Here is a 12,161-nt window from a genome sequence, read left to right as displayed (position 1 = left end):
CATAGGGCATGATTTCCAGGCTCTTCACCATTTTGGTCACCTTCATCTGGAATATTTCAGCTTGTCAACATCTTTTCAATTGTGGTGCCAGAATTGGACACAGTATTTCATGTGAGGCTGACTAAAGCAGAATAGAGTGCACTATTACTTCCTTGATGTAGACACTATACTTCTATTGATGCAGACCAGAATTGCATTGGTCTTTCTAGCTGCTGCTTAGTGTTGACTCATGTTCAACTTGTGGTCTACTAGGACTCCGAGGCGGATTACACACTGTCAAAAGTTCATGCTTGCACGTACTAGGGTTAGGAAGGGGTGTTTCTTTCCGACGCCCCTAATCCTAGTATGCTGAGCACGTACAAATGGTGGCACCTTTCTACAGGCACCACCTTTTTGACATAATGGACGCTAGCGTCCACACGCCATGGCACAGAAATGACGCCACATGTGCGCATTGGCAACCTTGCGCATCATAACCACGCTGCCAAAACAACCTGCTTTTTGCGAGTTCTTTTTGCTGTGCTGGGGAACCATGCGGTTTGTCCGCTGTGATTCCCTGGCTCAGCAAACAGGCGCCGTAGAGCGCCCTTTTGGGCGCCTGTAAGCGCCCTAGATTCCTTTCACATGTAGTCTCTTAAGCCGTGTCCCTTTCCTATATCTAAGCATTTTTATTCATTTTAATTTTTTTGCCTAATGCAGAACCTTACATTCTTCATGTTGAAATTCATTTTGTTCGTTTTGGATTGGCTTTCTAATCTATTCAGGCCATTTTGAATTTTGAATCCTCTCTTCTGGAGTGTTAGCTACAGCTCTTAATTTGGTGTCATTGCAAATTTGATCAGTACATCATTACTGCGCGCGACATGCGGACGCTAGCATCTGTTACGTCAAGATGGCGGCACCCAGGTAGAATGGGCGTGCCATTTTTGTATGCGCTTGGCACATACTAGGGTTAGGGGTGTCCGGAAAGGACTCCCTTCTTAACCCATAGGTGCTGACACGTACTAGGGTGCCCATGCAGAATGGGTCTCAGATTCCAAAATAAATCAGATGCCTACACTGCATATTAGGATTGCCTTTCTAACAGGCCACTGAATTCACAGACATCAAGAGGATGAAGGCATAGAGTGTGGCACAAATCAAGGGCATGTTAGCACATCTCCAGGGACATGGCTATTTTGGTGTATTCTGGAGGTGAGTGCAAAAAGTAACTATTACAGACTCTGCATAACCAATCTGGATTGTGGGAGGGCAACGGGATGATCCTGCTTCTACTTTAGCATATTTATTTCATGTGTGAAAGAGAAAGAGTGAATGGAACTTCAAAGAAACTGTTAGATTGTTATTGTGTGTTGTGTGCCTTCAAGCCAATTCTGCTGATTGGACCTAAGGAATGTATCACATGTTTTCTGGGGCTGAGAGTGTGTGACTCACCCAGGTCACCCAGCAGGTTGCATGGCTGAGTGGGGAACTAACCCTGATCACCACATCCTAGATCTACTCTCAAACCACTAGGCCACTCTGCTCTCTTTAGATTAACAGACATCTGTTTTTTCATCATACATACATCTGATTTTCTGGTGGTGAAAAAAGAGTAACAGAATGAAAATCAGCTTTGCTAGATGTGATTAGCATCTTCAGTCTATCTTCTTGACGAATGAAGTCCTGCTGTTTTCTATAGTCAAAATTCTGCAAACCTGAAAGTATTTTCTTCCCTATGTTAAATATATTAATTTCATTTTTTTATTGTAACATAGCTCTAGGTGGGCTGAATAGAAAAACCAATCAGACATAACATTCGTAAGGAAGGCAGCCATTTCATTTACCTAAACTTTTGAGTAAACAATACACTTGACCAATACACTTGAAAATACACTGGGATCTGTTTATATTACCCTTGATTAATTTTACTGTTGTTCTTTCCATCTTGACTGTTCCATAACACTGAGCCATTAATTCTAATGGTAGTATTGTATAATAATTAACATCATTCTAGGAATACAGAAGAAGTGCCAATTAGGGGTGATAGGCAATTTCAAAGCCTTGCTTTCTGGGCTGTTGACCTTTGTAAAGGATATGAGTTTAGGCAGTCCTGCTAGCATCCACTCAAAGCAGTCAAACCTAAGGTGGAGGTCATAACACCAAGCATCCTTCCCACAGAAGAGGAATGTGGCTAAAGAAGTCAAAGGTGGAGGTAAATTTCCATCCTGACATCCCTGGAAAGGGTGTGCTCCTCTTCTGGAGGGTCTGCCCTTGAGTCATGCAATGAGTAGGTTCTCACACTACATCCTTTTGCAATTTCCAGTTTCAATTATAAAGTAGTCCTGGTTCAATTCCAAAATGAAGCAGACTGATTTTCACTTCCTATCAAGGAGTCTGGAAGCAAAGCTTTTCAGAATAAATTCACATTAATTATAAATAATTAATAACACGTGTTTTCTTGCCATTCATTAGATTCTTAGAAATAGTCAAAACAGACATGTTTGACAGTGGAATAGATTCTCAGAGTTGGTGGTGGACTAGCCAACTGAAAAATAGTCAAAACAACATGTTTGACAGTGGAATAGATTGTCTCAGAGGTTGGTGGTGGACTAGCCAACTTTGGAAGTGTAGTTTGTATGGGCATCTTCCAGGAGGTTTTTTAGTTGTCATTCCTCCTGCATTCCAGAAAAGTTTCATCGAAAAATCAGACCTGGATGCAGAAATATTTTTCTAATCTCGAGGCCCCAAGAAAGGCTGTGGGGCATCTACATGGAAAGCATTAGTCCAAAATGTGAGAAATTAAAATATCTTATTGGAGTCATAAATTCAACAATACCTCTGGTGCAATAGGTGCCCTATTATCTTTCTTTCCTGGGCTCTGTCTGAACCAACATCCTCTAACATCTTGATATCCAAAATTGAGGAAAACTCCTCCATACCATGAAGTTTTTGATGAGAAGGAAAAAGTGGCGATCTTGCCTTTGATTAAGTTGAAATGAAAAGGCCTTTGTGGACAGGGCAACACAAACTGAATATGATGATGCTTTGGGAATTGGTCAGGTCTGTAGAAGGTAAGCATAACACCCAAATTGCAGGATTTCCCTACCTATCTTATGTGTAGTTCCACAGGTGCTCCAGGATTAATAGAGCTCCAGGAATTCCTGTCAGCCTCACGCTCCAACCTGCCATTGGTTTGAAAGGGTATGGACCGCAATGTTCTGGACCTAGGTAAACATGACAAAATGGGACAGTGGATTCTAAGGTCTGGATTTTTGTAGCATACATTATTATTGTAGCTTCCACAGATGCTCGGTGGTTAAGGAAATCCAGATATCCCTGTCAGCCTCACTCCTCCAATTTACCATTTGTTTGAAAATATGTGGCTCAGTGATTTCCTGCCCCAAGGTCAACATGAACAAGACAGGGCACTAATTTTACCTGCTGGACTTTTGCAGCAATCTTCTCATGTACTAATCCTCCTTTTTAAGGATGAGTTTTATTTTTGAGGGGGGGGGGAGATGAAATCCTCGGCCCTGAAATTGGACATAAAAAACCAATGTAAATGTAAAATCATCTAATAGAAATTTGTTCTTCTGCTGCCATCTATGAGCCATGCAAAGAGGCCATTAAAGCCCTTTCTGGGCAGCTGCTGGCAGCTTGGGGGCATGGCGTGCCATGCTGCACACCCCCATGACATCCTGAAGCTGCCCAGAATGGTCCAGACATGCGTTGGCATAAGCCGTCTTCCAGGTATGTTGGGCATGGGGTACACACTATAAGCTCCAACATGCCGGAAGCTGCCCATGGGCATGGAAGACTACTAAAGGCGGCTTTTCTGCAACCAAAAAAAGACGGTTTTGAAACGCTTCTTTTTTTTCGCCAGTGCCATGGTGGATTGGGGTCTGTGTCTGGTGTTGCCCTGTCACCTAGAAAACTGTGGGCCAGAAACTAAATTGAGATCTATAAATCAGGTCCCTATTATCTCACCTACAACGGAATCAAATGCATTTCTAACTGAATGTTCATCATAATCAAGCCAGTGTAGAGAATGTGGACTGAATCTGGAAAATCATATCTAAATTCCTTTCCCACATTTTTCCATATAAGCAGGCATGAATGTTGAACACTAGTGATGCTGAAATCTTATGGTTAGGACACTGGGGGATTTCACTCCGGCAAAAGCGTTGGATTTCTCCATCTCTACCCTGGTAGATAGGACCAGGAGAAAGCTAAGCCAAAGATGATTAATACTCCTTTCTCCAGCAAAGGCACGAGACAAAGTGGCTGCTTCCGGAAAGCACAGGTTTTTAAAGATTAAGTCCATTCCCTCTGTGATGCGAAGGAGAACTGGAGTATCAGAAGAACTATGTGCATTTTCTCCATCAAAAGTAATATCCTCCAAGAGAGAGCTGAAATCTGGCATCCTTCAGGGCGCCATTGTGTTCCCCATGTGTTCTAACATTCTCATGAAGCCGCTGGGTTAGATCACTGGAGACATGGGGCACCGGTGTTACAGTATGCTGATGACACCCAAATATGTTTCTCTATGTCTTCAGACTGTAGCAGTGAACTAGGGTGCATTTCCCCTGAATGCTGCCTTGAGTGGTAATGGGCTGGATGAGAGAAAACAAGCCAGGTTGAATCCAGAAAAATGGAGGTACTTGGCGATAGAAACTCAGGTCTGGGTGGGAAATTTGTCAACCAGTCCTCTGGACGGGATCTAAAGACGAAGTCTGCATTTTGGAGTAATCCAGAACCGTCCCTACAGTTGTCATCTCAAATAGATGCAACGACCAGGAGTGCTTGGTACCCACTTGGTTGATACGCAACGTACTCATACTGAACGCGAAAGGACCTGGAAGTATGTGGTGTATGCTCTGGTAATCTCATCTTGATTTCTGTAATGCCCTCTACTGGAGTTACCCTTTGTACCAATTCGAAGCTTTCAATGGTATGGCAAAATGCGGCAGCTAGATTGGTCACCGGTTTTCTTCAAGGTCAACCATATAGCACATTTTAAAAGATCTTCACTGCTTGCTGATTTCTGCTTCCGGCACATACAAAGGTGTTTGGTTATTAACTTTAAAGCCCTACATGGATTGGGTCTAGTTTAGTCTTATGGGAACGCCTCTTCCCTAATAATCCCTGCACTTTCAGAATATTGGGGAGAATTTGCTGGAATACTAAAAACCAGACTAGTTCAACTTCTTGTAAGAGCTTTCTTGCAGCCACTACTAGATTATGAAACAGTTACCCGGAAGAGAAAGTCTCCCTGGAGACTTTCAAGGGGCATTTAAGTGTAATCTCTTCGATGGCAATACCACTTGAGTATAAGATACATGATCCTCTTTTTGATTGGATCGAAATAACTTTACTCCCACTGTTGCTTTTGATAATGTGTTTTTTTTTTTTTAAATAGTTTTAAACTGTTTATTGTTATATATTTTATATTTCTTGACTAGATTGTATATCGTATATTTATGTAAGGTTTTAATCCTGCTTGATCCACCAGGGAGAGTGAGAAATTTAAAAAACATTTTCATTTTATTTTTAAAAATTTTTTATGTTTTATGTATTTTTTGAACGTGTGTTATATTTGATGGGGGGGTTGTATCATGGTATCCTGGTGATGGAAAACAACAAAGATTGTGCATGTTTTTTCAAAATAGTCTCATCAACTACAAATTAATAAATTCATTAAAAAAATGTTTTTACTGAATGTGAATGACTTTTTCTCGCTACTCCTGGTTGTCTGGGCTACCAATGTACATGTATTTGCCAGGCATTGGATAAGTAAGATTCATAAGGAAACTATTGGAGACTGGCCCATTTGCTTTATATCTCATTCACACATAGGGACCAACCTGTAGGCTTGTGAGTGGAAAATGGGTGCTGTAAGTTAGATAGTGTGGATGGTGAGAAATCACTGTTTAGTGTAAACTTTAGTTTGAAAGATTTCTGACTACTGGCCTGCAACTCTTAGCCACCATCACTAAGCTTGTGTGATGCCTTCTTTATTGGTTGCCATCATTTGGTTTTACCTGTGTTTATCCAACGAGCTAATGATGCTGTTTCAAGTTGACTCTTATAAGCTTTGAGTGTCACTGTGTTTGGTTTCTTGTGCTGTTTTTTCAGCAATGATTATTAATGAATCAACATCTGCTTAAAGAATAAAAAGGTTGATGGAGAAAATAAGAAACAAAACCAAGGTGATGAAATTGAGACAAATATTTGATGTGCTTACACCTATTAGTCACGGGGAAAAAAACATTTATTGATTTGACTCCTGGAGCATCATTTTTTATGGGTTTTTGGTTGGCTTTGCAGAAAATATTCGTATGATTTTCAATAATCAGACTCAATTTACAAAGAAAGCACCCAAACTTATTGCTTTTTTGATTTCAATGAAATAACCATACTATTGCGTATGCGGTTTTTTTTAAGTAACAACACTCAAAATTACTGACAATCTTCATGTAAAGTTCTAAGTGTGGTTGTGCTTCAGCAGGTTTCTTGTGCATGTTTCGATTTGATGAATATAATGGTTTGATCATCCAGATATTTAAGTTATAACTGATTCCTAAAGCTGAAAAAATTTGTAAAATTTTACATCAATCTCCCTATATACTGTTATTATTATTTACTATTATCATAATCATTTATTTATATAGCACCTTTGTGTTCATGGTGTCTACAAGTAAAAAACAGCCAAGACCTGGGTCCTGCCAAAGGGCATGCAATTAAAAAAATATTTTATACACACACACACGAACACAAGAGAGAGATAAAAAGGATATATAAAAATATAGAATATGCAAACCAATTGTATACAAAAATTACAACATATAAAGAAACCGAAAAAATACTATAAACTAAAACTATACAGATATTAAATATATTATAATTAAAATTCCTAACACTTTTTTGAAAACAAACGTTTTTAATTTTAACTTAAAATAAAAGGGGAGAGCAGTTTCAGAAATGTTCAGGACCAATTTTAAGGTATGGTGCAGTGAGTGAAAAAGGACAAAGCTGATTAAAGAAAGATGGAACCTTGGTTAAGTGAAAAGTCTAGTTTTTGTGACACAGTTCAAGCAGATTAAATAAAATAAAATAGGACTGAGATACAGTGGAGTAATTCTGTACGGTCTTTAAACATCAAAAACAAGAAGCTTTGTCCTGAGGATGAGTACATTGAAGGTATCAAAAGTGAGGTGATGAGAATATGTTGTAAAAAGGTTTTTTTGGAAGAAAAATAGTATTCTCTCTCCTTGCCTTTGTGAGTTCTAGCAATGGTGAGGTCATGCTGAGATAGCTGAAGACATTCTGTTTGACATCTAAGGAGTTTGGGAAATACATCCATCAGCAGAATAAAATATGATACTGAAAAACTTGATAAATTATAAGATTCTTATGATTGTTTATAAGGAGAATTATAACAAAGGTCGAGAACAGAACCTTGTGCAACCTCATTGAAAAGGAGAAATAATGGTACATGACCTCTAGCTACCACATTATTAATCAGCCTGAGAGATATTATGTAACCAGCTGAGGAACTGAAGTAAGTATAAACCATAAAAAAACAGCACGATCAATTGTGTCAAAGAGATCAAGGAATAAGGACTGACTTTGAATTTAAAACAGTATGGACATGTGCCTTTTTGGCACTGGTTGGAATGTTAAAAATTTCTCCAGCATTTTCTCAATGGGTCTGCGGGTGTGAGAGCTGCCACATGGATAAACAGTGTTAGGGAGATCTTCCAATGCCAAGCCCAGCACTTCCAGTCAGTCAACGCGTTGGGGGGCAGGGGAGAGCTGCAACCAATGTAATTCTCAGCACAGCTTGTTAAACACTTTTAAACAACAAATGGTTCTGGAACTATTCTTCAAGGTACTAGGGCTATTAAATTGAACACAAAGATGTGTTGGTGTTAGGTTCTTTCCTCTTCAGGCACTTATTACAAATGACAGATTCCATTGCAAATAGGTAGGATTTAGAAATGCAATTTTCATCTTTGTTTATTACAGTGCACCCGTGTTTATACGGGCATGCTATATTATGGACTTAAGCGTACTATGCTCAGCTTCGGGGGCCGGGGAGTGCGAGGGGTGGCTCGTTCCCATTCAAATGAATGGGGTGCGTGTTGCCCATGGTTGCCCATGCGCTGTGCACATACGAGCCCATTTGATGAAATGGGGATTCAAGCATAAGCAGATTTAGTCTTATGTGGGGGGAGGGGTTCAACAGATCACCCGCATAAGTCCACTGTATTTGTAATTTGGATACAAGGAGATATTTTAAAATGGGTTGTTGGAGCTGATATCTTGTTCTTCTCTTGATAGATTTTTCCGTTACAAACTGAGGAGACCTGCTCAATTTGGTTTGGAAGGGGATCCCTGGAAACTGACAAAAGCAATTTTGTCATTAGGTATCATTTTTCAGAAATTTCTGCATATGTGGGTTGAACCGATGGACAGTTTGCTGGTAAATTTGGATTTTGACTCCTGCTCAGCTATTAAAATCCACAAGGGGCTGAAGCAGATGGGCAGGAGATGTGGCCAGAGCTTTCTCCCAGCCGATAATTCCAGGGCATGGAAAACATGTGCCAATAGACCCAAGATTATTCTGCTATGCCTCAAATAGGGTCAGAAAAGATTTGGGCCAGGGTTTGCATTGGGTGCTATGGGGTATGGTGTTTTTCATGTGCATTTCCCCAGAACACCAGTGCCACCCATGGCCAAATCACTTCCCAAGAGGAAGGATGTTTTGCTTCTATTGAGTCAATGGACAGAGACATCCTTGGGCTGTGCATTGTTTTTACAGGCCCCGGGGTGATCGGGCTGAGCAGCTTTTGGTGATCCTTTTTTGCCATCTGTTTTGTATGTTTTTTGGACTAAGTCAATCTCAGACATTGCCACTTTTGTTTTTTAGCCTAACATACTTTATGTAATTGATCACGAAAATGTTATCCTTAATAAGTGTTAGTACTGAAAAAAATATTGTTTTTGTCACTTCTCAATAACAAAATTTTGAAATTCTTTCTCTGTTTAAGGAATATTATTGGCATGTACTTAGTTAAAGCAAACCATTTAAATTGCCTATGTATTGTTATATTCAGTATAGTCTTCCATGTTTTTTTTTTAAAAAATTTAACACTTTGTTTTTTAATTTTATAAGCAATAATCATAATGACTGTCATTGCATTTATTAATACATTGCACTTTTGTCAATTTCCATTTATTATTAAAAAGTATTTTGTTGGCCTGCATACGAGATGGGGCTCTAAACTACAGCATCCCAATACTATAATCAAATTTCATATCACCCAGCATCTTTTTTTCTTCTATTATAAAATAAATACCCGTCAACAACTCAAACCTTTTGTCCTCATCTTTCATAAGTCTACCACATGCAGACACTCAACTCTTAAAATGATTCCAGTGTTAATTTTACCCTTTTTCTTTAAGTATTAAAGAAACACGCAGTCCATTCTGGTCCTGCTTTCCCAAGAAGCAGGTTCCTAGAGTGATCAGTTAGGCCTGGGTGAAACTATCTGCAATGCTTCGGCAGAAGCGGTCCAATCCATAATATTTGCAGAAGCAAAAATGGGAGTATTTCAGATGGATTCCCGCAAGCAGTCCACTCAAAGTGGAAAAAGTCAAGTATGTATTGAAAGAGGAATCAGAAAGTTTCCTGTTTTTTTCGCATGTCATTTAGGCTTTGCGCAGTGGCTTAATCGCTGGAGCAGAGATAAGACCAATGGCTGTGAATTATATCTTGACATCATCAGTGTGTGTCTGCAGTTATGGATAAAAAGCAGTTCACATCAAGAGAGAAAGGTACTCTGTTGATGCCCACAATGAAGTTATGTAAAGAAAGTAAGAACCCGATTCATCATTACTCATTTCTCTGGGTAAAAATGTTAGTGGGTAGTCATCCACAAGAACAAATGAAAATATTGTGCCGCAGTACGGCCTGTTAGGTAATTTTGATTCCATATACAACGGGTACAACAGCTTTAAGAAGGGGAAAGTGAGAAACTGAAAAGAAAAGAGATGATGGATTCATTCATCATACTCTATATATGGGTTTTATTTTTTTAAAAAAATAGTTAACTTAATAGATATCCTCATATGTTTTTTTAATTAGCTATTACTGTAGATTTACCTGCCGCATACCAGTCCTTGTGGCTCCCATACAAGGAGAAGCCACTCAATGAAAGTTTGTTAATGGAACACAAGAGGAACAAACACACCCTTTGAAATTTTACTACAGCTTGTGGAACATATCCCATTAGCAAGCAAATGCCGGAGCCGGAAAGAGAAGTTGTTTGATGTAGGTTCTTGTGATGAAGAAAATAAGGGAGAAAAGGATTATCTTAAAAGCCTTGATACGCTTCCTACCATGCTTCTAAGGGGATTAGATTCCCTGTAGTGCTCTCATTGTTTGGGCTAACAAACTAAGGGAGTAGTTTTGTGTCGGTTCATAATGGTGAACTAGGAGAGAGAGAGATAGCCTGCAGGTGTTTATAATCAAAAGAATACTGATAACATTTATGTAATATAGGTTATATGATCAAATGAAATCCACTATGTTGATGTATCATTTGAATGGAAATGAAATACTCCAGAAGCATCATACACACAATCTTACCATGTTCTTCCATTTCTTCTTTTGGAGAATAAAGTTTAGGAGATAATAATCTAAATTTCTAATAAGAGCAACTTGAGCTTCGGGTCCAACCAAAAGAGTGTAGTACCTTTTACCTGAGCCTAAGGATAGTCTGGGGATTATGTTGTATACCGTCCCACCCCATTGTCTAACACACTCCCTACCATGTTGACACAGGCTGCTGTATATGCCTCTAATGCTAAGTGCAATTTCCTATGCTTGGAAATTGAAAATAAGGGCACAGATGGGGAGAAAGTGAGCTTTCTTCCAGTCCACCGTCCAAATCCCCCCCCCCCCACTTCCCCACCAAGGCCAACAGAAGAGGGCAAGGAGAGTGGAAGATTTGTGACCACAGAGGGGGAGCTTCTCATGAGACTTCCCTCTGAGATGAGGAACCTCTTTCTCCCTCTCCAACATCAGAAAGGAAGTTTTGCCAAATAGGTGACCCGCAAAACATCTTCTCGGGGCCATAAGGACTGTGTCCAGAGATTGAGAAATTTCTGAAAAGGGATTGGAAATCGCACTGACGATATGAGAACATATGCTGGTTTAACCAGATGATTTGCAGAAAAATATCTTTATTCAGGTGGCTCCCCCAATACAAACCACACAGAGAATGCTGAAGCAGTCCTCTTATTGCAGCTAGTGGCTGGAAGAGGCTAGAGGTGTATAAGCTTGTGGCCAATGGGGAAAGGAATAGCTATTACATCCTCAGGTGCCCACTGTAGTCTAAAGAACATCCAGCTTTTCTTGCCTGAGATCCACAAGGGAGCAGCTCTTCTGTCTCCTGTTCCACAACTTGGAGCTAAATGCTGCTCAGGTATCCCCATGCCCTGTTCCCTGTCCACTAACTGGCAGGGAAAGGCACCACAATGCCAGGCACTGATGAATAGAATGGAATTATGCCTGGGGTTAGTTGATCCTCTGCTAGGTATTTTTGGATCAATGGTCCCTAAGATTACCAATGACATAAAAATTCCCTCAAAAATGAACTCTAGGCAAGAATATGTGTGCTGAGTGTTATAATGGTGAAATCAGAATTACACCATTGCAGCTCATTGGTTGTTTTTCTGGTTGATGCTGAGTTGGAATCTGTTCTGACTGCAACAATGACTAAACTACCCCCTGTAAACACACACACACACAAACAACACACACACACCAGCACCATTGCAAGGCAGCACAGCTTGTCCACATGGTTAAATTTATTTTCCTTATTGGTCCTGTAAACAGGGAGTTCAACAGGGATGATTCCAGCAATTGTCCTGCAGTTGGATGTGCTGGAAAGACACATTGATGGACTTCCCAAGACCCCTGGAGGGTGCTGTGTATGCTTCCTTGCATTGTGGTCTAGCTATATGGCAATTAGAGGGATTCATCTGGCACGGACCCTCTGGTCTCCAACAACATAGAAATTGCCATGTTGGGAGTGGCAACATTGCTTGCTAGGTGGACTTTGTGGGAAGGAATTAGAAGATGGTAGCTACAGAGACATAGCTACATGATA

General features: G+C 40.0%; 1 protein-coding gene across 1 annotated transcript in view; it reads left to right on the top strand.

Annotated features, from left to right (window-relative positions):
- Window positions 1-532: 532 nt before the first annotated feature.
- The window catches only part of LOC121925878 (leucine-rich repeat, immunoglobulin-like domain and transmembrane domain-containing protein 2), a 20,218-nt gene continuing 8,589 nt past the window's right edge, over window positions 533-12,161 (top strand). Inside the window, 2 exon segments of the mRNA XM_042458449.1 lie at window positions 533-600; window positions 2,455-2,579. Coding sequence (XP_042314383.1) covers window positions 533-600; window positions 2,455-2,579 — 193 coding nt within the window.

Source organism: Sceloporus undulatus, chromosome 3 (genome assembly GCF_019175285.1).
Source record: "Sceloporus undulatus isolate JIND9_A2432 ecotype Alabama chromosome 3, SceUnd_v1.1, whole genome shotgun sequence".
In the NCBI taxonomy this organism is placed as follows: domain Eukaryota; kingdom Metazoa; phylum Chordata; class Lepidosauria; order Squamata; family Phrynosomatidae; genus Sceloporus; species Sceloporus undulatus.
Note: the sequence above shows the minus strand (reverse complement) of the source record. Positions and strands in the feature narration are given on the sequence as shown.